The sequence below is a fragment of the Branchiostoma lanceolatum genome, chromosome 9, assembly GCF_035083965.1.
Source record: "Branchiostoma lanceolatum isolate klBraLanc5 chromosome 9, klBraLanc5.hap2, whole genome shotgun sequence".
Classification (NCBI taxonomy): Eukaryota; Metazoa; Chordata; class Leptocardii; order Amphioxiformes; family Branchiostomatidae; genus Branchiostoma; species Branchiostoma lanceolatum.
This window is the reverse complement of record NC_089730.1, coordinates 6989130-7016687: the sequence shown is the minus strand read 5'-3', so window position 1 is coordinate 7016687 and position 27558 is coordinate 6989130. Positions and strand designations below refer to the sequence as shown.

General features: G+C 41.6%; 2 protein-coding genes and 1 long non-coding RNA gene across 4 annotated transcripts; all 3 read left to right on the top strand.

The window, feature by feature from the left end:
- The first annotated feature begins 3865 nt into the window (after positions 1-3865).
- Positions 3866-9171, top strand: LOC136442058 (cartilage matrix protein-like). The gene is made up of 8 exons (XM_066438660.1): positions 3866-4112; positions 5171-5298; positions 6546-6701; positions 7021-7095; positions 7593-7791; positions 8067-8333; positions 8821-8927; positions 9112-9171. The coding sequence occupies exons 1-8, from the start codon at positions 4043-4045 to the stop codon at positions 9169-9171; spliced, it is 1062 nt and encodes a 353-aa protein (XP_066294757.1). The 5' UTR covers positions 3866-4042.
- A 619-nt stretch (positions 9172-9790) lies between these two features.
- On the top strand, positions 9791-12794 carry LOC136442504 (uncharacterized). Its single transcript, XR_010757018.1, has 3 exons — positions 9791-9934; positions 10242-10323; positions 11626-12794. It is a non-coding gene; the product is annotated as an uncharacterized lncRNA (long non-coding RNA).
- A 2486-nt stretch (positions 12795-15280) lies between these two features.
- Positions 15281-27548, top strand: LOC136441310 (von Willebrand factor A domain-containing protein 2-like). Of its 2 annotated transcripts, none has more exons than XM_066437523.1 (12): positions 15281-15558; positions 15961-16038; positions 17751-17922; positions 18892-19042; positions 19692-19914; positions 20639-20776; positions 21634-21755; positions 22444-22599; positions 23086-23163; positions 24245-24440; positions 25246-25291; positions 25994-27548. In XM_066437523.1, exons 2-11 carry the CDS (start codon positions 15978-15980, stop codon positions 25275-25277), a joined length of 1329 nt encoding a protein of 442 aa, XP_066293620.1. In that variant the 5' UTR covers positions 15281-15558; positions 15961-15977; the 3' UTR covers positions 25278-25291; positions 25994-27548. The 2 variants fall into 2 exon arrangements, with proteins under 2 accessions (XP_066293620.1, XP_066293619.1); XM_066437522.1 differs by having other exon boundaries at positions 15344-15558; positions 25246-25287.
- Positions 27549-27558: the final 10 nt, after the last annotated feature.

Sequence of the window (27558 nt, the reverse complement as noted above, 5' to 3'; positions counted from 1 at the left end):
AATGTTTTAATGGCACACTGCTATTGTCGCATTGTAAGCACCAGCTTCACTCTTAGAAATTCATTTTCAGTACTTCTGTACCAACTTTTTTAATACTTGTAAGACGAATGGGAAATCTAATGCTTGCTGTGACAGTGTCTCTAGTCCTGTACCTCATGACCAAACTGTTCGTTGATTAACGCCGGTATATCATGCTACAGCCAAGTCGCGCTTGTTGAAAGATGATAGTAGTGTTAAGACACCATTTTGATTTGAAAAATGGCTGAAAAGATGTGAATGTATTGAATTGATAAGCGGTGAAGATTTGGAGAGAAATACATCATTCACTCCTTGAATATGTAGCCTATTATTGTTCAAAGACTTCAAAGGAATGATGGAATGAATGAATAAATAGACATCTATTGTTATTTGGTAGATGTTATAATGGCCATGGTTTATTGCGGTGAGGCACAATAAATGATTACGTTCTACATATACCTTGTTGTCTGGTCCCTGCCAGGTATTTAGACTGATCAAAAGTTATAGAACGTCTCTTATTTTAAAATCCTAACACGTAGTTTCTTTTACAAGCGTGTAGCGTTCTTTCATTTATAGTCTATCGCGCTTTTAACAGCCATCCCACTTAATTGTCAGGTCCCTAAGAAAGGCGCTTATTATAGAGCCAAAGACAGTGAAGGTTTAATTTTGTGTTGCAAAGAATGTGCTGCCGAGCTGAAATTCTTGGTCACTTGTAGACTCTAACAGGCTCCAAAGTTCGCTGTAAAAATAGAAATTGGTCAAATAGACCAATGAGATGCTAGAGGACTTGGTCGACCTGGGAGTAACAACATGCTGTACTATAGTCTCTGTCAGAATTCATACTTCGCTGGAAGGAAGAAAATTCAACATGTCGTGATGTTGATTTGACCTTCCAAAAACTATTTACGAGTTACTTGCTGTTTTCTTCGCTCCCTTATGCTTCAGTTCCAAATTGAAAAAGGGGCCCCTTTAGGTAGTTCACGGGCTGGTTTTTTTTGCACTTACGGGCGTGACCCCTACGTGGCCCCGTCGGACACCCTGCGGTTGCCGGGCTATTTTTGGGCCCGGTCAGGATCCCAAATCAATTTGACTTAGACCTAAATTGGACGCGAGGCACGGCAACAAATAGACAAGGTGATTAAGGTGAGCTAATCGTGCGAGCACAGGGACAAATTTGTGACTTCGGGGCCCGGCCGGGACTACACCCCCGACGGGCACCGGCGCAATTGGGACCTAAGCATAAGCAGGCTCTACGAGCAAGGCTTTGTTAGCTTATGATGTGCTGTTATTCTGATAGCATACCAGTTCTATCGGAACAGAAACGGCCAACAAGAAATCGAGTACAAATAGAAGTAATATGCCATCAGAAAACAAGCAAATCATAAGCCCCAAAAAGCTCAACTCGCAGAGCCTGCTAGGAAGCTGCTGTACTGCTAAGGAGGCCACTGTAATGCTCTGGTCTTTAAAGCAACTTTGACTCTTCTTAAGCACGTTTGATTTACACTTTAAGGAGATCAATGCATTTGGTTACTGTGATTTACGCCTCGTGCCGTATACCTGACGTAGATTAAAGATTAATAAACGAAGAAAAGCCAATAATCTAATGCCCTGAAACCAACAAGTGTTGTGAATGATTGAGATGTATACGTGTATTCAATTACAGACAAACATTATAGAATGTTATGGAAACATGATAACAAGGATATAATCTGATGAAATCATTTGTTGTCGTTCAACAAACGTAGCACCGTGACGTAGCCTCATTTGAATAATTAACGAGGCATTTGAACCAATGGGAAGGTCTCTAGCTCCTTCTGACGTAACAGTGTGTAGCTGACACATTGGCAAACCGGGCGTCAACTGTTACTTGAATTCATCCGTTAATCTTCTATCGGGAAGACGCAAGAAGTTAACTTGGTTTAAAACGCTCTACTAGTTGTAGAAACGGGTGCCGACTGTACACTGCTATCTACTGGACATCTCTACGGACCAAGAAAAGGTAAATTGTGTTTCTGTGTTTCTGAATCCAGAGAGGGTAATAATAATAATAACTTTATTGCACAACAATTGTACAATGTACAAAGTATGGCATCTACTGTACATAACTACAGTTCTATTAGCCTTATCTATATATCTAATACAAGATGGTGTAGTAGTATGGGATGACAATGGGTATGTATCCCTGTCAAAAAAGTCAAAGGGAGGACACCCTAGCCCAAAAAGCCAGTGGGAATAGCCCCTGTGACAATAGTTTGCCCGCTGGCCTCTGTGACAATATATAAGTGTGTTGTTATTTTATGCAGTAATGCATGTGAATATGTAGGGGTGATGATGTAAAATAAAATGAAATAATGTTTTAGGCTTTTCCGACTTGTGGGTTAGTGTAACTTTTGACAATGTTTTTATCTCATAATGTTTATGTTATAAATCGTGTTACTGTGGGAGAAAGGGAGCTTAATAGCAAACATTTTTAGTACAATACGCTTCTAAATAAGTACTGGACTTTGTGTTTTTCTGTGCACACGGCACTGTCCTATGCAATGGTGAAACATTCTTAGGCGAATCATTTCCATTGAGAAACGAACTGATTTGAATACTTAGTGTTTAATGTTGCTCATACCTTCTGTCGAATGTTTCTTTTTTATCTCCATGAAAAAAGGCTTTTTCATGAGATACTGTTTTGCTTGCGTTTGGTGTCTGTGTGTATGTTTGTGTCACCGGACGCTTAAAGTCGCCATAACTGTAGAACCTGTACATGGATTGAATTGATTTTTGTTATGTGGGTGGGTGTCAGGTGGAGGAAGGTCAAGGTCGATTTTGGGCTTCCTGGCATGTGTGACTGGAACTGCAATGGCGTATTTGTTAAAATCTTAAATGTAGAAGAACTGAAGAGTGGATGGACAGATCGTCATGTTCTTTGGTACACAGGTAGGTTAGACCAAGTTGTACACACTTAAGTGCAAACTATGCAAATGAGACCGAATTTGCATAAGTTAGGAGGTAAATCGTTTGCATGTGTGTCGTCGGATGCTTAAAGTCAGCATAACTGTAGAACGTGTAGATGGATTGTAATGATATTTGGTATGTGGGTATGCGCTGGGAGGAGAATGGTCAAGGTCGATTTGGGGCCCCCTGGTTTGTGTCCCTGGAACTGCAATGGCCTATTTGTAAAAATGTTCTAAAGGGGAATAACTGAAGAAAGGAACAACAGATTTTCATGTTATTTAGTACACAGGTAGGTTGGACAGAGATGTACACACTGAAGTGCAAATCACGCAAAGTTAGTGTCTTTGCGTGTGTGTGCGCGTGTGTGTATGTTTGTGTCACCGTGTTTGTATGTATGTGTCACCGGACGCTTAAAATCAGCATAACTTAAGAACGCGTGGATGGATTGAAATGATATTTGGTATGTGGGTAGGTGTGGGGAGGAGAAAGGTCAAGGTCGATTTTGGGCCCTCTGGTATGTGTCACTGGAACTGCAATGGCGTATTTGTCAAAATCTTCAAAGGAGAATAACTGAAGAAAGGAGCGACAGATTTTCATGTTATTTACTTGGCAGGTAGCTTAGAGAGGGATGTATACAATAAAGTGCAAATTATGCAAATTGGACTTAATTTGCCTAAGTAATGGGAAAATCTATATTTGCAGTGTTGGCCATTGTGGCACTTCTAACAGCTGTTAGTGTTGATAGCGAAAGTGGGTCAATGTGGAACCTGAGCCCCCGACAGCTGCAGGTGGCCGGGGGTCATACCATTGAGCGATATAGAATGGGGGGAACTGGTTTAATACAAAAAAAAGTTTCATGGAGATTTTGGGTCCTAAGACTCTTGTTTCATTTTGTTTTAACCTTTAGTGATACTTCTATTTCGAGAAAATTTTCTTTCTATTTGACGGAAATGGCGAAAAACGATAAGTGAAATAAATAACGTTACATATTTTGTTTGTAACTTTCAACATGAAGTTACCAGCTACAATATTGATAACTATGTATCTACTGTTAACAGCGAGTCTACATACGCACTGAATGCGGTCGAAAGCGATGCTTGTCGTCACTTTGCTGGTGTTGGCCGCGATTTGCGGGGCCAATGCTCAACGTAAGTACTGTTGGGTTGACAAATGTATGTCGCATTAGTGTGAGGGTGGAAGTAGACGTCTATAGCAGGCTCTCTGGGACCTTTTTTGGCTTATGATAATGATAACGTTTATTGTACATTCATGCCCTATTACGGGCTAAGTACAGGAATATAGGTACAGAATACATGGTAATGTTCATATAATGACACACAGGATTTCTAATACTGATCTAAAACAATGGTTCTGAAACTTCACTAATTCATAGGTTCGGCTTCTTACCGTCTCTTTGTGATGTTAGAAATATAAGCTGAGATCAACTTGTTTGATACTGTATGGTCAAAATGTATAATACACTTTTCCCATTGACTTCAGGCCTAATGGTTGCGGGCTGGCGGCACAAACAACCCAGCACAAAGGGTCAATAATTCAGAAAGTGTATTATAAGCCTAAACAAGGCTCACCAAGCCTGTTATGCCTATGGAGGCTAGGAAAATAGTAGGATGGAAGTGCCTATGTGTTAGATATACCTATCCGTTTTACCACAGGCGTGCACATACACTGCATGTCTAACTTTATGCTAGTACCAAAAATACTTTGTCTCGACACATTTACGTGCCAATAACTTAAAGGTTAGAGTGCTCGCTTCATATATGATATACTACAGGTCTCGGGCTGGATTCCCAGACCGAGTCATGCCAAAAGAAAAGAAAAAATGTTTTAGCTCGTACTCAGCTGTAGCACTCGAAAGACGAACACTGGACTAGCTCCCTGCTATATATTGCGTGCACAATTGTGTGGCCCAAGGGCTAAAGCCCCACTCTCATTAGACCCGCGGCACGCTGGCGGCGTCGTTGCTGGATTTCTGTTATCCTTGACTTTATAATGGGAATATCATTAAAAAAAAAAACACAATACTTAAAAAGATTCATTTTCTGTCGATGAAATTCGTTAAGTGTTTTGCCTTTTCGATCGGCCACAGCGACGCCGCCGGCTCGCTACGGGTCCGGACAGTGAGAGGGGGGGCTTAAGGAAGGAATTGTTCTAAACGCGCTTTCCGTCCACGTAACCTTTACTGTAGAATGCAGCTTCGACGTTGTTTTCCTCGCCGACTCGTCCTCTAGCGTGGGACCGCGCGGAACGGCCGCTTCCAATATGTACATCCGGGACGCCCTCAGCTGCCTGGATACGTACAACTATGACGTCAGGGTAAGTATTTATTTATTCATTTATTCAGATTTACCGCAGATGGAAGGATGGACATAACAGGTGACTATTACCTCTTCAAGTTGTCAACCCAGACCAGACTGTTAGGTTTGGACCACCGCACACCGGGGCATGCCTCTACTCTTTTTCGAAAGGTGTGGTGGGTTCTTCAACGTGCGCGGGGTGTGGCTCTCCCCATACACGGGACCTCCGTTTAACGTCCTATCCGAGGGACGTCCCTAACCGAAGCTAGGTACTCATTTACACTTGAGTGAAGTGAGGAAATTTGTGTTAAGTGCCTTTCCCAAGGTCGCAACGTCCGGGCGCATGTCCAGATATCTCTGGGGGCAAGCCGGGATCGAACTCGGGTTCCCTTGTTTGACGGCCGAATGTTCTAGCCGTTACGCCACACGGCGCCACATTTACAACGTCACCGTGCACACATCGGGGCGGGACAATAACCACTTTTTCCTTCTCCGAGAAGGTTATGGTTTGAGTGCCGTGTGTCTGTCAGTGCATGTGTGGATAGCAAAACTCGAGAAGCTGCAGAAGGATCCGTGTGATATTTAGTATGTGGACAGAGGTCGGCAAAACAAAGGTCAATTTCGATGATGAGCCTTTTAGCGGCTTTCTACAGTACTACAGCAGAATGTCGAGTCTCGATATTTTTGTCGATTGCAATTGTATTCGTCATAGACTACATTGTAGTGATAGAGATTCACAGCAGCGACTATCAAATGGGTTTGGGGGCTTACTGGTCCGTTCCCATCTGTATTAACCTACCTGTTTTAAAGTAGCCTTTGTTTGTGATTTTAGAATATATATATTGTTAGATAGGAACGATTGTAAATTGCCCGATGCAAACAGTTTTTAAGTAGCACATTGTATGTAAGAAAGTACGCAATTTAGCCTATGGCTGCGATGTACTTTTCATATCTGATCAAAATGATAAAAAATAAACAATTACAGGTTTGCGTAGCAAAACTTTTGTTGGATCCGTTGGCACGTGTGGTGGCCGCCATCTTGAATTGTGACGTCACAGGGTCACCATATCATTTTTTGGGAGGGGTGTTCTCTCTATTTTTAACAAATCGGCACACAACTATCACACATTCAACTTTAATAAAATTCAATGCCAATTCAAATTCATAGAAGCCCCCGTTATCACTAAACTAACATAGCAAACCTGAAGTATATGTAGCCTAAATACTTAACTCCAGTTCATTCATTTATTCATTAACGTTTTACAGGTTGGAGTTACTCACTTCGACTGCGCGTCGACAGTACACATACCTCTAGGTCAGTACACACTGGGCGATCCCGGGCTGCCTGCCGCAGTGGAGAACATCCCGCACACCGGAGGCCTCAGCCGACTGGGACGGGCCATTCGGCAGATGAAGGACACGGTACGAAAAACTTGATTGGCTAGTTGTTTGATTGATTGATTGATCGAATGATTGATTGACAATTGACATATTAGATTTTTAAGTGTAATAGCCAGCACAAAAAATTGGACATACCCAAATTTTCGACTGTACAACACCAGTCTTTGTCAAGGAATGAACAATCCACCGCTGAGATGACGTCACGTTATGCAGATGAGACACGTGAGTCGGTGAGCAGTGGATCATAAGTTGCAGGAAGTCTGTGACGCCCCCCGTCTTATCAAGTGATTTGTTTATGTATCAGAGCTAACTATAAAACTTTATACTGTATTTTATGCAGACTAATTTCCGCAGTGGAGTCCCCCGGGTAGCAGTAGTCCTGACGGATGGACAGGGGCAAAATGACGTCAACGGGGTATGATCATCATCAATATCGTCATTATCATCATCATCATTATCTTCACCATCACCATCACCGTCATCCTCCTCTTCCTCCTTCTAATCATCATCATCATTATCATCATCCACCTCATCATCAGCCATCTCATCATCATTATCATCATCAATATCGTCATTATCATCGTCATCATCATTGTCCCCTTTTTCTCCTCCTCCTCCTCCTCCTCCTCCTCCTCCTCCTCCTCCTCCTCCTCCTCCTCCTCCTCCTCCTCCTCCTCCTCCTCCTCCTCCTCCTCCTCCTCCTCCTCCTCCTCCTCCTCCTCCTCCTCCTCCTCCTCCTCCTCCTTCTCCTCATTATCACCCTCATCATAATTATCATCATTATCACCATCATCGGCATCATCCTTTTCCTCCTCCTTCTCCTCATCATCCTCCTCCTCATCATCATCTTCATCACGTTCATCCTCTTCACCATTATCATTATTATTATTATCATTATCATCATAATCATAGAGGATGGATGACTATGCCGAGCAGGCCGAAGAGGCAAGAGAGGTGGGGATCACGATGTACGCTGTGGCTACCGGAATGTACGCATTCCTGGACGCCGCTGCACTGCAGGCCATCGCCGGTGACCCGAGCCGGCTGCACACCACGCACTTCGGCGGCAACGGCTGCGTCCTCGCCGCCAAGCTGGTGGAAGATATTTGCGGTGCGTGCAATTCAAAAGAGACTTTTCTAACAAGGGTTCGAATATTTCATACCTTTTGTGAAATATCTAGAGCTTCTCGTATGTCTGTTTAATTGTAGTCTTAATCATTGATCATTCAAATAAGATTTTTATATATAGAACATGTCTATATATAAATATTGAATGTATCCATTGATCAATCCTGTCACTGTACGATGAAAGTGACTAGCATATGGAACAAAAACAGAGAAAAAGACAGAGACAGACCAAAAACAATACATCAAGTAAATTTGCAGGCTCCAGCCGCAGCGGTGGCCCCAGCGGCAGTGATGATTCCGATGACAGCGGTGGCTCCAGTCGTAGCGTTGACTCCGACAACAGCGGTGGCTCCAGTCGTAGCGTTGACTCCGACCGCAACGGTGGCTCCAGTCGTAGCGTTGACTCCGACCGCAACGGTGGCTCCGACGACAACGGCGACTCCGACGACAACGGCGGCTCCGACGACAACGGTGGCTCCGACGACAACGGTGGCTCCGACGACAACGGTGGCTCCGACGACAACAGTGGCTCCGACGACAACAGTGGCTCCGACGACAACGGTGGCTCCGACGACAACGGTGACTCCGACGACAACGGTGGCTCCGACGACAACGGCGGCTCCGACGACAACGGTGGCTCCGACGACAACGGTGGCTCCGACGACAACGGCGGCTCAGACGACAACGGTGGCTCCAACGACAACGGTGGCTCCGACGACAACGGTGGCTCCGACGACAACAGTGGCTCCGACGACAACAGTGGCTCCGACGACAACGGTGGCTCCGACGACAACGGTGGCTCCGACGACGACGGTGGCTCCGACGACAACAGTGGCTCCGACGACAACGGTGGCTCCGACGACAACGGTGGCTCCGACGACAACGGCGGCTCCGACGACAACGGTGGCTCCGACGACAACGGTGGCTCCGACGACAACGGCGGCTCAGACGACGACGGCGGCTCAGACGACAACGGTGGCTCCGACGACAACGGTGGCTCCGACGACAACAGTGGCTCCGACGACAACGGCGGCTCCGACGACAAGGGTGGCTCCGACGACAACGGTGGCTCCGACGACAACGGTGGCTCCGACGACGACGGTGGCTCCGACGACGACGGTGGCTCCGACGACGACGGTGGCTCCGACGACAACGGTGGCTCCGACGACAACGGTGGCTCCGACGACAACGGTGGCTCCGACGACAACGGTGGCTCCGACGACAACGGTGGCTCCGACGACAACGGTGGCTCCGACGACAACGGCAGTTCCGACGACAACGGTGGCTCCGACGACAACGGCAGTTCCGACGACAACGGTGGCTCCGACGACAACGGTGGCTCCGACGACGACGGTGGCTCTGACGACGACGGTGGCTCCGACGACAACGGTGGCTCCGACGACAACGGTGGCTCCGACGACAACGGCGGCTCTGACGACAACGGCGGCTCAGACAACAACGGCGGCTCCAACGACAACGGTGGCTCCAACGACAACAGTGGCTCCGACGACAACGGCGGCTCCGACGACAACGGCGGCTCCGACGACAAGGGTGGCTCCGACGACAACGGTGGCTCCGACGACAACGGTGGCTCCGAAGACAACGGCGGCTCAGACGACAACGGTGGCTCCGACGACAACGGTGGCTCCGACGACAACGGCGGCTCCGACGACAACGGTGGCTCCGAAGACAACGGTGGCTCCGACGACAACGGTGGCTCCGAAGACAACGGTGGCTCCGACGACAACGGTGGCTCCGACGACAACGGTGGCTCCGAAGACAACGGTGGCTCCGAAGACAACGGTGGCTCCGACGACAACAGTGGCTCCGACGACAACGGTGGCTCCGACGACGACGGTGGCTCCGACGACGACGGTGGCTACGACGACGACGGTGGCTCCGACGACAACGGTGGCTCCGACGACAACGGCAGTTCCGACGACAACGGTGGCTCCGACGACAACGGTGGCTCCGACGACAACGGTGGCTCCGACGACAACAGTGGCTCCGACGACAACGGTGGCTCCGACGACAACGGTGGCTCCGACGACAACGGTGGCTCCGACGACGACGGTGGCTCCGACGACAACCAAACCGACGGGCAAACAATGTCTACCAGGTTACAGGTCAGGTGTCGATAACGGTATACATACCGGAAGTTGGTTCATGTTCAGTTTTGTGTCACCACAATTGCACTCATTATACTGTTATTCAATTCTAGACATGTCCTGTGTGTTCAATTATGTTTATTTTACAAACGTGATTACGTACATTTTAAAAATTCTTCATATCTTATTTATTGTCAATTTTGGAGTTGGGGTTAGAATTATGGCGTCGTCCGAATTTCCTAAAGACTGCAGCATTACTTGATGAACATTGTACGGGCAATAAAGGAGTTAAAACAAATGTTGATATTTATTTCATTCTTTTCAGAAACTAATGGAGGAACTCAACTCATTCTTACACCCAGAAGGCGGAGACGATGATGATGATGACGACAAGTAAATACTGCCTTGTAAGTACAAATACCTCAAATTAGAACTTGCAAGCTAAGCACAGGTCATGATGATAAAGCAGATATAAGTACAATTACAGTTATATAAGAATGTGGTATGTTGCTACATCTACAACAAGAGTCTTAGGACCCGAAATCTCTATGAAACTTTGTTTTTTATTGAACCAGCCCACCCCCCATTCTATATCCCTCAATGGTATGACCCACACTGTCGGGCCCAGGAGAAGTGACCCACTTTCACTATAAATAGCTACTAACAGATGTGCCACAATATGCAATGGACAACACTGCAAATATAGATTTTCCTCATTACTTATGTCAATTAAGTCCAATTTGCAGTTCATTATTATATATATAGAAGTTTATTGCAAGTTCATGCCCGTGGGCTAATTGCAAATACATGATGAAAACATAGGAAAAACATACATGCGTCAGTAAACTGTGTCTGACTTTGCTGTAACAATAGTAACAATGCTGTAATTTTATACATCCCTGTCTAAGCTACCTGCATAGTAAATAACATGAAAATCTGTCGCTCCTTTCTTCAGTTATTCTCCTTAGAAGATTTTTACAAATAGGCCATTGCAGTTCCAGTGACACATACCAGGGGGCCCAAAATCGACCTTGACCTTTCTCCTCCCAACACCTACCCACATACCAAATATCATTACAATTCATCTACATGTTCTACAGTTATACTGATTTTAAGCATCCGGTGACACAAACATGCACACAAACACGCAAACGCACGCAAAATAGTATCTCCATGAAAAAGCCTTTTCTCATGGAGATAATTAGTGATGTATAAACAGTGTAATGTAGATACCAGAGAACCGGAACTTGATTCATTTTTAGTTTCGTGTCTACATAATTGCACACACTACGCCGTTTGCTCAATTCTAGACATGTTCTGTATATCTAAAAATATTTTTAAGACTTCGTGATCGCGCAGATTTTAAAAATAACCTTATTTTTTGTCATTTTTTTCGCGCACTCCCATCAGTTTTAGGGTGCACAAATGATGCTATCCATGAAATCAATTCAATATGGCCTATATATAATATAACAAGATAATGATATGTTATGAGAAGACACTAATTACCTTAAACTTAATGATATAGTCTAGTGATTATATGGCTAAAATTTACTATGGAACGCAACGTTTTTGCAGGGTTTAAAATTATGGCATCCTCCTAACTTCCTAAAAATTACGGCATTACTATAATTAATAAGTAATGATGATATTGTACGGACAATGAGTGGGTTTAAAGCAAATGCTGATATTCGTTTTCCTCTTTTTAGCAGCCGGTTGAGGAACTCAACTCATTCTTACACCGAGAAGTTGATCCGAGACTCACGGATGCGATGATAAAAGATGTTCTCCAGAATGATGTTAAAGTAGCATTATGATTTTTAGTTTTAGAACGTGTAGCATAAAAATATGTATTTTCTGCGTAGGGTCTACCATACATATCTAGAAAGGTTAAAGACTGCAGAAAACACTTTTAATGGTCTATTCCAGGCATGAGTATCTTTCCAAACTTGTGTGATAAAAGTCTTTTATCAAATATTGCAGCAACTAAAATTCAGCATTTTAAACCTTCAGAACCTACTTTTAGGGAAATTTACCCATCATGAATATTGATAACTTGATAAAAGGACAACTGCTATCGCATTGCATTCAATCTTGTATTACGAATATCGTATGGCAGACAATTTATTAAGGAACAGCAGATCGATGGTTGAAATGAAATATCATAGCGATCGTACTCAAACACAGCAACAATAAAACCACTAAGTTAACGTTTTGACTAATTGATGATTCGCTGAATATATAGAAATTGGAAGTGTTGCGGAAAACCACTGATACGACGAGCAGATAAATATTGGAATGAGCAAAGCACTTTGGACTAATGCTTCTGACCGTTTACAGCTTAAATGTACATATCCAATATTTTGTGAAATAGTTCTCTGATACACAACGGATCATAATGACCCCCACCGGGGGTCTTCACGCTCCGTTGAAAATGAAAAAATCTCAAGATTTATTCTGAAAATCTCAAGATTTTGTGATGAATCTTGAGATTCTATGAGACAATCTTGAGATTTTATAAGACAATCTTGAGATCTTTGAAAAGGTCACAAGATTTCTCCAGGATGTTTCAAAGCAGCTCAAGAGTTTTTTTCATCGTATCTCAAGATGCTTTGAAAAAAATCTCAAGATACAAGATGTTGTTAAAAAAATCTTGAGATGCTTCGAAACCATCTTGGAAAAATCTTGAGACCTTTCAAAAGATCTCAAGATGTTTCAAAGCATCTCAAGAGTTTTTTCATCGTATCTCAAGATGCTTTGAAAAAATCTCAAGATACAAGATGTTGTTAAAAAAATCTTGAGATGCTTCGAAACCATCTTGGAAAAATCTTGAGACCTTTTAAGAGATCTCAAGATTGTCTCATAAAATCTCTTGAGATTTTTTTTTCATTTTCAACGAAGCGTTAAGACCCCCTTGTGTATCCGAGAAGTGTTTCACAAAATATTGGATATGTACCTTCAAGCTGTAAACGGTCAGAAGCATTAGTCCAAAGTGCTCTGCTCATTCCAATATTAATCTGCTCCTCGTCACTGTCAGGTGCTCCTGGCTTGCAGTGTGACACACAGAATGGTTCCTATTGGTTTCCCTTTGCCCTATCACAGAAGCGTCGTTGATGAAGGTTAGACATCCAGGTAATAAGATACGCCAAAAATAGATACTCATATGCAACTGGATGAAATTTTGAAACAGTCAGGTATCCGCTGTCTTTCGTCAGTGACTAAGGAACGATCTTAGACTACGAACACCGTTGGTTCGAACGGGGAGTTAGAGAAGCAACATTTAAGGGAATATACAATCCCACCCTCAACAGGAAAGGAGGTCTACGCATCCAACTTTCAGGCACTTTGGACTAACGCGCTCCCCCCCTTCCCCCACAAGCAACATTAGCTCCTATAACAACATGAGCTAATCAATTCATTAGCATACAACCTCGTCTTAACCTACTATTCTATTGAACCATCTGAAATTGTCTTCACTTCATGAACTATCTATTCAGAGTTTTGGTATAAAACCTAGTTCTGCCAGATCTTTCCTTAGTCACTGACGAAAGATAGCGGATACTGTCTGAAACGTCTGAGTGTTTCAAAATTTTATCCAGTTGCTTGAATAACTGGCCTATCACAGAAGCTTTCATAATTCTGAGATTTTTAATCAGCTTTAATCTTCCAGTGGTCGGGAAACACAATACAACTAAACATTATTACAGCATGAAATATTTAGATATTACATACACAGAAAATTATATCTCCCCAGAAGACGAGCCTAAGCTGAAAAATGACATGTTACAAAGGTTAAAAGCTACATAATGAATATATTTTAATCTAATTATATAAAGATTTATCAATCATGCATCTAGAGTAGTGCTTTTCAATATTTAGTTCGTTCTGTTTCTATAGCCACCCCAACGTAACAGATATGTCAGGCTAGTCTATACGTAATCGTTGGATAGAAGAAATGAATAAAGGTATAAGAACTCAGTGATGCTGCATTATGGTGTGTTTTATTCAACCAGAGTATTGCATAAAGTTTTACTTGTCAGAACCGTAGTGTCAAAGTATAACAACGCGCAACATGGCAATATAAACCAGAAACAGCAAGTTTGGAAACTTTATTTCGGTTGATTATATCTCTGTTGCTACATTTCATTGTACGTTCGTTCTCATTTAAGAGTACACATTTTGTAACTTCCGTTAACGTTTGAAGTAAGACGTTTCTGACATTAGAATATGCCACATATAAGGTGCGAAACTGTCATTTTGAAAAGCAAGAAAAGTTTTAAGTCGTCATAAAAACGACAGTTTGGCACCTTATATGTGGCAAATCTTAATGTCAGGAACGTCTTACTTCAAACGGTAACGGAAATTACAAAATGTGTACATTTAAATGAGAACGAGCGTGTACTCATAGGAAAGAGCATGTTTTTTAATATCAACAATTCCATCTCACTGCATCACTCTACAGCCAAATCCTTTCGGTTGCATGTAATGTATGCCAAGTATACTCCCAAGCGAATTGATATCCTTAGCGCATCAGGATTTTTAACAGACCCGTATAACAGCGTTTCGAAAATGATTTTCATGCGTAGAAATGCAGTGAAATATATAGCTATCAAAATAGCATAATCAGTGTAAGCATGATTTTATCAATATATCATGTTCATGGTTACATTTTGAAGCGATTCAGTTCATCAACCTCTGGCGCACCTGAAAACAAATGACACTGAGTACACTATTGTTGCGAACACGTGATATGCTTAAGTCATATACCAGTCAAACATATGCTGTTGTTGTGGTGTTCTTGCATGTTATAGCCGACGAGAGTTCACCTATCGTCGTAGGATTACTTTCTAGGTTATGGATACTCATTCTCATCTTCGGTTCAAAATCAACTCTGGAAAACCTGAGATTTTCAATCATATTGTAACCGCGAGCGACAATGTTGACAATATTTACACGAGGCTTTGGAAAACAAGGATTTAGCGGGCAATCTTTTCGATCTCTGTTTTATTGCTAGGGATTACCATTTCAAAAATAAACAACCCTCCAAAATGTAATATCCATCTTGAAACGAATGACAGCCCTACGCTGATTTTAGTAACTTGAATATTTACACAGGACCGTCAAAACAGCCAAGCAACAAGGATGTGAGATGAAATCATGGTGTTATTTATTTGTGAAGCGTGAGAATACAGTTGTGCTCTCTCCCAAGTTATTAAGTTGGGTCAGAGGTGGGGCCATAGGTCGCCAACATCCTGATATTCTGACAGTCACACCTGTGTGGTAAGAGCCATAATTGCAACTCACTGTTTATCAGTAACAGACAGAGCAATGTGAGGAGGCAGACATCTTGCCACGACGAGGGTCAAGGAAGAGCTGGCCACGCCTTCAGGCATGCCGTTGCCTGGTGATAGCAACGGATAAAGGCTAAACATGTTAACGTGGACCAATGGGAAGAGCCCTAGGTGTCGTCAAATAACGGTTTGTACCGGGCAGTCTGGCAAACTTCGTCGGTGGTGTTTTTCATCTAACACAGATCGTACGTGTTTGTCGAGGGGTTAGAACGGGCCGTGAGTTGGGACAACGAGGAACTCTACCAAACTTTGTATCGGATATTATCAGCATTTTCTGAGTCACACCAGACGGTAAGAAATGTTCTTGTAGTTGTAGGTACTTTATACAACGACTTTTTTCCCGTTGTCTGCATGTTTAAAAAAAAAAATTCTGTTAATGCACTGGTAATAGTTCCAGACAACATTATAGCCCGTGACTGTACACTATGTGTTTGAGATTCCATGCGACCACGTACTTTAAGGTGTTACAGTTGTTCATAAATTCATAAATTACGAAGAATATACGTCATGGACGGGGCGAGGTTTTCAAATGAGACATTCATTGCTTGTGCTCCATACTAGGTGTGAACGTTGTTTTATACAGTAGGGCTACAGGCAAATTTGATATTGAGAGACCTTGTCTGGTCAACCATTCATTGGATTCGTGGGCTTTTCACTTTAGTAAAACATTTCTATTTATCTATCACGACGCAGGCTTCAACACAACAGACATGCTGTGGAAAGTGTTGCTCTCCTCTTTTGTGATGTTCGTCGCCATTCGAGGCACAATTGGTACGTACTGACGGTTTTTACGTAGACAGGGAAAAACCTTCCTTCTAATATTTCCGATTTCTTTTTTTTTTTTTTTTGTCAGCAGAACACCGGGTCAAAATTGGTCCTGCTTTATCTATATCATTCTATAATTCTAATTTTACTCTAATTTTGTTAATCCGTGATAGCTTATCGATCTTACTGTTGCTCTGAAATCACTGGATACTATCATGTACTATCGTTATACCACGTGGAATGGTTGGCTTTATTCCAATCTACAATTTTCATTCCTGTAGTATACCTTTCTCAGACAGCAGAAATCGATGTGTGATTATGAATTGGTATAAATATGATGAGGATTCAACGATGACATATGCCGAGTGGATATCTTTTGAAACTATGGTTCGGTGGGAATTCGAAGGCCGAATGACTGACCAACGTAATTGCCGTTTTTTCGATTGTTGTCCTGGTTTTGATGACAAGATATTGGTCTCAATTTAACAGTGATGAAGTTAAAGTTAAAATCCTCCCACATCATAAGGTGTATAGGGTGGTGCCCATCTCCGTTTCGTAGCCCTGGGTCACACTGTGGTGCAATCACTGCAGCAGGGGGCTAGTTCACTGGCAGTGGAGTGTGTCTAACTTCCATACTATTTAAGAAGTCTGTACCATTTTTATAAAGTCTTTGGGATGACTCGATGCGCGTCTTGTCCAGACGTGTCCTACCCGGGCGCGAACTCGGGCCTTCTGGCTTCTCATAATTTGAACCAGATGTGGAAAGTGACAGAAGCACAGACCACTACAAACAGTGGTTAAACCGTGCATCAATTTGTGGAAATGCACGAAGACGTAGATATCTTTCTTCATTACAGATGATACGGTTTTGCTCTCAGCGTAAAGTACGTTGAGAAATGTGGACGGTCCGAGCTCATGACACGTTGGAACTTTGATCAATATGGAGGGAAATGTTTGGATGTTGTTTTGTATAAACATTCCCAAGCCGCAATTTTCTTCTCTCGTCTAGTTGAAAAAAAAATGCAAGTCTTTGTCAATGTCCATCATTTTATCGTTTATTATTGTGTTATTATTGTGTTATCTTCGACAATCTGTGCAAAATATGATTTTGTTCTTTTTGATAACTCCCGGTTGTCTTCACGCTGTTGTACGTATTCTTGTATTATATTTGGAAAGCACAGAAAAATCATATTCCTTATGCAATTAGATAAATCATGTATTATAATCTCCATCTGTCGTTACATTCACAGCTGTCTTAAGAAGCGAGAAGTTGAACTTATATATGTATACATACTAATAGACATAGTGATTTTTGATGCAGCAAGGTAACACATTGTTTTATCACGTACTTCAGTTTGATCAAAATGACATGTACTTGTAAGAGCTTGTGAGGGTACACACACCTTCACCGTCTGTTTCTTGTCTAAATTGTGGCGTAACGGCATGCGCAGGGTGTTCGGCCCAGAACCCAGCGGTCCCGGGTTCGAATCCCCTGACGCCACAGATGTTGTGCCCTTGGGAAAGGCACTTTACACGGCTTTCCTCATTCCGCCCAGGTGTAGAAATGGATATACTGTTCTCTGTACGTGGCACTGTTGAAATAAGTTATGAAAAACTTGAGTGCAGTGCCACGTCGTCCTTGTCTGTCCAAAAACGACGTAAAACAACAATGTTGTGCATACTAACCCATGATTGAATATGTTTTTTTGTCTGCATAGCTGAAGGCTGCGATTCTCCAGTGGACTTGTTTTTCGTCCTTGACGGCTCCAGTAGCCTCGGACCACCAAACTTCAGAAAGGTGAAGGAGTTTACTGCCGATGTGGTCGACAGGTTTGACATCAGCTCGACTGGTACTAGGGTTGGTGTGGTGCAGTTCTCTCATTACGCCACGTAAGTGTCTTTATAGCTATATGAGTTAAAATCCTCCCACACCATAATTGATGTATAGGGCGGTGCCCATCCCCGTTTCATAGCCCTGGGCCACACTGTGGTGCAATCACTGCAGCAGGGGGCTAGTCCACTGGCAGTGGAGTGTGTTTAACTTCCATACTGTTTCAAAAGTATGTACCATTTTTATAAAGTCTTTGGTATGACTCAATGCGCCTCTTGTCCAGGAGTGTCCTAACCCCGGGCTCGAACCCGGGCCTTCCCAGTAATTTGAACCAGATGTGGCAAGTACCAGAAGCGCAGACCACTACACCACAGGGAAACTATATTAACCATCTGAAATTGTTTTCACTTCATTAATATATCTATTCAGAGTTTTGGTATAGAACCTAGTTCTGCCAGATCTTTCCTTAGTCACTGACGAAAGATAGCGGATGCTGTCTGAAACATCAGACTGATTCAGAATTGTATCCAGTTTCTAACTTCTAACTATTTTGACGCATCTTATTACCTGGATGTCTAATCTTCATCAACTTTATCGATATTGTTGCAAAAAATCTGAGAAGGGTTGACCAAAACAATCTATATTTCTGTATGCATGTCGATGGCCATATGTTGAGCAATAACATATCTTAGAAGAGGCATGGTCTATATCATAATTATTAAACTGGTCTTCATTACCTAATAGATTACGTTTATTCATGCTTTAGGAACTAAAAAGTACGCGGTGGTTGTGATTTCAGCTACTGTAAATGCAGAAATGTTTGCGGGGATTTAATTTCGCGGTAAGGAGAAAATGGAGTGTTCGCGGTGGCTTCGAGTTCGCGTTTGAAACAATAGTAGCTCTACAGTCACACAATGAACGGCTTTTCGCGGTGGTTTTAAGTTCGCGGTGAAGAGTTCGTCGCGAAAACCGCGAACATAAAACCACCGCGAACATGTGTGCATTTTCAGTATTCTTATCTATTTCAGCATGGAGTTTAACTTGGGACAATATGCCGACAAATCATCTACCTTGAGCGCCATCGACGACATTGGCTACCAGAAGGGCGCCACGTACACTCCTTGGGCCCTTAACCTTGCCCGTAAGGATGCAGCGTGGAGGGAAGGAGTTGTTCCAAAAGTAAGTATCTATAAAATATCTAAGAGAATTTCATGCAGCTACTCTACCAAAACTCGTTTTTCATATTTACCTTTTTTCCTTGTACAAAGTAAATGTTTCTATCAGCGAGAATATCATTCTGTTTACAAGAATCCCTGTTTTAAGCACAAACAAGAATCCCTGTTTTAAGCACAAACAAGAATCCCAGTTTTAAGCACAAACAAGAATCCCTGTCTTAAGCACAAACAAGAATCCCTAGCCCTGTTTTAAGCACACAACAAGAATCCCTGTTTTAAGCACAAACAAGAATCCCTGTTTTAAGCACACAACAAGAATCCCTGTTTTAAGCACAAACAAGAATCCCCGTTTTAAGCACAAACAAGAATCCCTGTTTTAAGCACAAACAAGAATTGCATCTAAGAATTTTTTCTTAAACCAAGAAAGTTCAAGAAAACCATTCTAGTAGAATAAAATTTTCAAGAACAAATATCTAAAGGAAAGAATCTGCAAAAATACCACATTTGACCAAACAAAAAACAAATCTTAAAGTAAGACTGAGAAAGAATTTTTTTTTTATTTTTCTAGAAAATTCTTATTGGAGAACATCATATTAGAAATATTCTGTTAACTTCAGGAAAAAAAACACAGCATCTTCCACTTGCCCTCACAGGTGATGATCGTCGTAACGGATGGACAGTCTGCGAAAGACGTGACCGCTGCTTCTAAGGCTCTGGCCGACGAAGGCATTGTTGTGTACGCCATTGGCGTGGGCAGAGCTGACTCTGCGGAACTGTTGGTCATTGCCAACAACGACGCGAGCAAAGTGATTGAGTTGAGCGACTTCAATGCCCTGATCGCAGAGATTGACCTGATTGCCGAAGTTGTCTGCGAAGGTAAGTCATCTGATGATTTCAGTGCTATTGTTTAACATGTTGATTTGTTCTGTATTTATTCCTATGTTTAATCATCGTTTTATGATATGACCTTTGTTTATTATCTGTACCCCTATGGGCTCTCTTGGAAATCAGCGTTTTCGGCTGAAGAGGCTACCTATACCCAAGATGAATGAATTAATAAATAAATCTGCGATGATCATTATTTCAGCAGTAGCAGCGGACACATAACAAAACTTAACGAAAAAAAGTGAATAGAGATACATGTGGGAGTATTATTGCAACCCTATGCTACATGTTCAAGGAAATCTGCTTCACTTTCTTAAAGGAAACCAAAGCAATGTTAGGGCCCGAAAATTGTGAATTTTGAAAGTATATTTATTTAGTTCTTTCTATACATAATTAGTTGAAACAACACTATGTATCACAATGTATAGCGACGTCCATGATGCAAAAATACGCTGCCGCTGTGATGTGAGATCGAGAACTCACTGAAAATCGTCACCGTTTTTTTGTAGGCTCGCGAAACTAAGGGTATCATCGTATGGCACGTTTTTGAACAGGTTTAAAATGCTCAAAGTATGAAGTTACTACGCGAATGTGCTAAACATTGTTATACTAAATGTCACTACCATAAAGTTCAGCATTATTTCATTTCCATTTTGTGGGCACTAATATTGCTTTGGTTGCCTTTAAAACTTTGTTGTTCTCTTGTTTGCCACAGTTGCCCATGCGCGAGCCGACCCCTGTTTCAGCCTGCCTTGCCAACATGGTGGTACTTGCATCAATCTCAGCGTTGATGAGGACCAGGCCTACGAGTGTCAGTGCCTTGATGGCTATGAGGGAGCCAACTGCGAAATAAGTGAGCGTCTAATCTATCTTCTAATCTGTTAAGTAAATGCCAAGGGTTAGCTATATAGCACCTCGCCATTTGGTTGAAAGTTGATCAAGGATGTGCATCAGAGGATTATCCATATGAACCAGTGTAGCACTGCCGTACATGGTACTAAGACACTCATCGAATATCAGATTTGAACTCCTAAAAACGAATATTTTAAGCTGTGTGTGTTTTGCTGTCTTTTTAGTCATACTTGTACGTTTGGAATGATGTTCCCATTATAAAGTGAATCACAGCAATGCTCAGCATCCGGCATTCTGATCTAGGTGCTGCAGCTGCGGTACCGCACGTGATCGACTAGAAAATCCTGTCTGAACCCCATTTTCATTAGCTACACGGCAATGTTGCCCAGTTTCACAAAGCAAGTCCTTTGGTACACTTTCATGACCAATTGCAATTTTCTACCAAATGGGGTTGTCCAAATCTTTCTTAGTGTTGAAAACACAACCTTGCCGTGCCGTAGCTTGGTGCTCGGTGATATTCACTGCATGAAACTGTTTCTTTAAGCACACCCTAAAGTATACGTAAATGTTCCGTTTCGTCGCTTAAGTTGACCTTTACGCATACTTTAAAGCGACCTTAAAGATGGGATTTCGTGCAGTCATTGGGAAGTTTAATTGGGATGAGCCATCTAGTTGTAGCTCTCTGTGCGCTGCTTTTGGCACTAATGATACACAGAACTTGCATAATTTCAGTGGAGCGGTATACACGTTTTGTAATTGACATGACAGTTATCATGTTCCTGTAAATTATAAAACGTATTTCCACATGTACATTAACGTTAGCGAAATGTCTTATTCGTGGATATTCTTTACCTGCAGTTTGCGCCGTCGACGTTGTTTTCGTGGTGGACCGTTCTTCAAGTATACAGTACAATGGGTTCAATGCCGCCTTGCAATACATTAGCGATTTCGCCCAATGCTTCACCGACCAGGACATCGGGGTGAGTTGTGTATTCTAAATCTTCACACATTCAATGCTTAACCACCAAAGACTAATTTGTATGTTTTGATATCTGATAGAAAAGCACAATGATAACAATCTTCTGTTTTCAAGAAGATGAGAAAAGCACTACATAGAATTAGATCTTTAAGCACACCTTAAAGTATACGTAAAGGTTCCATTTCACTTCATTCAAGTGGACCTTTATGCATACTTTAAAGCTGCCTTAAATATCCGTGCAGTTTAGCATCGTTTTTACAGGTTTGCGTAGCAAAACCTTTGTTGGATTGTGACGTCACGGGGTCGCCATACCATTTTATTGGAAGGGGTGTTTTTTGGGGGTCGCTAGGGTCCTCTCTATTTTTAACAAATCGGCACACAACTATCACACATTCAACTCAAATGAAAATTCAATAAAAAATCATATTTATAAAAAGACACCGTAATCGCTAAACTAACATAGCAAATCTTGTACACTATACATGTATATGTAGCACAAATTCTTAACTCTAGTTTCTTTATTTGATGTAGGTCGGAGTTATTCCATACGACTGCGTGTTGACTACAAGCATCCCTCTAGAAATTGTACCTTTAAGCCCACCTTAAAGTATACGTAAAGGTTCCGTTTCTTCACTCAAGTGGACCTTAACGCTTACTTTAAATGCATCGTTTTTCTTTATTTCATGCAGGTCGGAGTTATTCCGTACGACTGTGTGCCGACTACAACTGTCCCCCTAGGAATGTTCACTGCAGGCGACCCGGGTCTGGATGACGCCATCAACGAAGTGGCGTACACCGGAGGCCTCAGCCGAACTACCCTGGCCATAAGCTTCATGACGCACGCGGTAGGACTGCAGTTTCTGATGTAGTTATAGACTGTACAAGTTATGTAGCGTAATACATATTTGATCGTGTTTAATGTATATATTGGCGCCATGGAAAATTGATTAGATCAGATGATATAAACACAGTTAGAATATGTATATTTTGTAAGAGAAACCTTAGCACCAGTGGGGATAACTGTACTTGGTAATTGAATATTTCTGGGATTCTTTCTCAACTTTCCTCTTAATGTACTTATGCTCTACTGGTTTCTTTGTGATGTAACTTCAAAGGTAAATGATATGCTTTTAATGTTCTATTTTCAGTTATTAGTTTTGTTGACTTTTACACCAAGCCATAGTAATTTTTATGAATGATATCTTAGAGAGGGAGAACCATGAGTGTGCCTTTCCTATATGTCAAATTATGTTCTAAATTTGATTCAAATGATATCTATTCATTTGTTTGTTTGTTTGTTTGTTTGTTTGTTTTCGTATTTGTTTGTTCAGGCCAATTTCCGTGACGGCGTCCCCCGGGCAGCGGTCGTCATAACAGACGGGAGCCCTCAAGGCGACGCGGACGGCCTGGTATGGAACATTTTCTGTGTTGGCAACATTTTCATCTGAACTCAAAACTATGAACTGAATGCATGACTAAAAACATGTAGTGACTGGCATGTTAAACAGAGCGATTGAACCACCCAAGAGCCCCAAACCCACCGATTTAGCATAACTACATCTTTTAGAATTGACATATCAACAGAATAGACATGGCATCAGAATTGAAATACCATCATCATCGGCATACTTTACCTTTTCTTTTAAAGAACGTTATAGGCTGTAGTTTGTAAGGCCTAGATCTACATGTAGTAGAAGTAACAAATGCCAGGTCTGGTGGCAATCTTGTCCTTTATATATATTGAATCCTAAAATACAAATAAAATGAAATTTTCGACAGCCTACGTACCTACAAACGTCTTTGATTTCCTTATAAGTAACAATGTAGTGTACCAAAACAGCACAAAAAAGCAACTACGGATTATAACTTTGGAATGAAGTTTATTGAATAAACCATTACACATTCGCAAATATGACCAGATATATTCAGAAAAGCAACTGAAACTTTGTACATGTTGTATCCGTTCTTGTTGAGGTAACAGCATACAGTCCATTACTTTGGAAAGATTTTATCCTCAACAGAGGTAGCAGTTTCCAAATGTCGCAGATGACTTGGATGCCACGCAGCAGTAAATCATATGTTTGTAACGTTACCATTTAGACGGTGACTACCTCCCCGATATCTCCTTCTTTTTAGGCAGCATGCGTAGTCCAGTGGTTAGCGATTTTGCCTCTAGAACTAGAAGCCGCGAGTTCGATCCCGGCTGTGTCGCTCACCCAACATGCACACTACCGGAAAGGGTCGCAGTCCTTAGGACAGGACGTTAAGCCGTGGTCCACTGTTCATTGTGCTTGTCGAAAAGAGCTAGGGGAATTTCCCCGGTACAACGAACCTGTAAATACTGTACATAGCGGCTGTCTTCTCTTTCACGACCAGTGGAAGATTGTAGCTCTTTAGTGAGCTAAACTGGATCGAGATCACTTTCCTTTCCATTCTTGTTGTTGAGCCTTTGATAAAACATCAAGCCTTTTGTTATCATCTTACTACTAGGTGATTGGTAACTACACAACGGAGGCTGATGAGGCAAGGGACGCAGGGATCTCTCTGTACAGCGTGGCCAATGGAATCCCAGGCCTCGGGGACGACGCTGCTCTGGAGGCCATCAGCGGCAGCCCCGACAACGTGTTCAGCATCGGCGACCCCTGCCAAGTCGCTAACCGTATCCTGGATGACTTGTACCCATGCGGTGCGTAGTACTCAGACAATTACATAGATAAATACGGTAGAAACGGACTGTATAACATGGCACATATTAGTTAAAAGTTAAAATCCTCCCACACCATAAGATGTATAGGGCGGTGCCCATCCCCGGTCATAGCCCTGGACCACACTGTGGTGTAATCACTGCAGCAGGGGGCTAGTCCACTAGCAATGGAGTGTGTTCAACTTCCATACTGTTTCAGAAGTATGTACCATTTTTATGAAATCTTTGGTATGACTCAATGCGCCTCTTGTCCAGAGGTGTCCTACCCGGGCACGAACTCGGGACTTCAGGTTCCAAGCAATTTGAACCAGATGTGGTAAGTGACAGAAGCGCAGACCACTACACCACAGGGACATATAGCTTATTTTAAAAGAGAACCATGCAGTAGCAACCAAACTTCAATCCACTCCTAACTCACGCCTATTCGTACAATGAACATGAGTTTTGGTCAGTGTCTATGATATCATTTTCGACAGGCTGAAGATTTTATAGCAAGGATAACAAATCAAATTTTTCCATACAAAGTCCTTGGTGAAAAAGAATAATGTACACATGTTTTTGAACAGTCTAGATGCTGCGACAAATGTAGGAATTGAAAACTGTCCAAAACTATTTTTAAAACCATCTCTTCGTGCATCGGAAACACTATACTAATTGTTGAGGGATGTTATGATGCGTGTATTGAGCTGCAACGTTAAGCCAACATGGGCGTATATCTGAAAAGGCCTATCTAACTGGTGAGGTTTGTAAACTTAGACATTGACATGTTGTTATTACCCGTTAACAGGTATGGAAGAAGACGACGATGACAACAACTAAACGCTCGCATGTAGGTACAGAAATTTTTAGCTTAGAACTTCTGGAGAGGTCATATTTTGGTCGACCACGGTTAGACGATGGTAGATATCATAGATGTGACGGCTGTCATATACTGTGAGATTTGTAAATATGTTTTTGTCCTTTAAATATGTACCAATACTGTTATATTTTAAGTATGCTATGCTCTCCTTCGGGAGGAATAAAGAAGAAGAAGAAGAATGAATGAATAAATGAATGAATGAGCTATAATTACAGGTAATGGTGATAAAGCAGATCTAAGAATAATTGACGTGATATAAGAATGTGGTAGGTTACTACATCTACAATATAGGTTCAACCTCTTCTCGTACATAAAGCAGTAAATATACCCATGTTGTAAATGTACAAGTGAAGAGGATATTTTCTCATTGTTGTATAAAGTAAAGTTAACAATTGAAATACACTCGTTATATATATTATTCAAACTACAATATTGAAGAAAGAAGCATCTTTGCTGCAAAGGAATGCGGTTATACCTATGTTAGAAAAAAGAACCTAAGCTCCATATCATCGATCATCGTCAATAGCAGTGTGCCTCCTTGAAATCCATCGGAGGTGATAAGTGTATCAAACTGCTTGGAATTTGCTTTAGGTATATAGGAGGTTTCGAGCTGAAAATTATTGCAGGCTAATACATGTGATATTTATTGATTACATCTATTTATACTCCCATCCAGGATCGCAGAAAATGAAGAAACAACGACACGGACGAATGCGAACTTGAAAAATACTCTTAATTTCTAGTTTTAGATAAAGAAACCATAGAACCGAGGCCAGCAGCATGATCTATATGAAAAAAAGTTGATACCAGATATCAGAGAATGTCCCATATCGGTATAAAAAGAGAAAGGAAAATGTTTCTTTAAACTGGATTGTCAATACAAATTCGTTACCAAATTTACAGCACATATTCAGATTCAAATTGCAGGAATTGGAATTCACTCAGACCGTAAACGTTCACTATTACTATTGTCAAAACAAGTATACAAAAAATAGCTCGTGCAGTGTTTAGAATGAAGCTGACTGTGTTCCCATCTGAAAGTTCAACATCTCAAGAACAAAATTAGAAAATTCATCTGTTGACACAGTTCAGTGATGCTCTCGAAGAACTCCTCGTCTTACAGGGGTGGGAAAGTCTACGCGCTATCGTGTTTTAGACCATCGCTTTGATTTAAAATAAATTTGTAGATGAGGGCCAAAGTGTTCTGATAGCTCATGAGATAGGAGGGGGTACTTTGAAGATATGTCCAAATTGTTCCTGCCAACTTAAATCAAAATTCTATAACAAAGAAGAAATACAGACAGCACATCATGGCCACAATGAACTCCACTGATGCTGAGTTTCTTCCAACTCTGTTCTTCACGAACCTTAAACTACAACGAAATAGTTATATTCTTTCAAGCAAAATGTCATATGGATCACATCAATTGCAAGAAGATTTGAACACCTAAAAGAGGTCCTGGTTATTCAGTTATTAAGCAGATTAAGTTATTAAGTAATAATCATATATATATAGAAGATATACGTATGAAAACCCAGAAAGAGATGATAGAGGCAATTTAAGGCTTGGAGGCTTAAAGGTAAATATTTATCTATTTTACGCTTGAAGTTAAGCATGCTAGCAGTTACAACTTTATTTCTTTGTGTGACGATGGTAGTGATATAAAATACACTCTTACATCATGCTCTAAGCTACAGAATGTCAGCGCATTCGCCATTAAGTTAATGAAGAAGATAAAGCATTGTCATAGTGCAAAATCATTTAGATAATCAACAAAGCTTCGTATGATTGCAAACCAAGGTTTAAAGCAGAAATGTTAAGTACGAGTTTCTAATAACTAAAACTGTCAATCAGCGTTCTTCATCTACAGTCTTAAAGACTAATAGCTTGAATTGTTATTAGAGTCAACTATTATTCATACTCATGATATATTCTACTTTAAAAGAGGAAAGGCTATGATAATGTCATCAATATCCATCAGGATAATCATACTTAGAACGTAAGCACAAAAATACAATAATTCTAATATAGTAAAACAGTAGTACACCTGTTAGATCAATAGTATTGTGTTAGCGCTAAATATTTCGTCAAAATATAGCTACTTATCTATTGCAAAAGATAGAATCTCTCTCTCTCTCTCTCTAGATGTAATATATAGTATGCATACAGTGTATGTAGTATATGAATGCTGCATGCTTGAAGTAGAAAATAAAAGGTGGGGGAAAGGTCATGACTGTGTT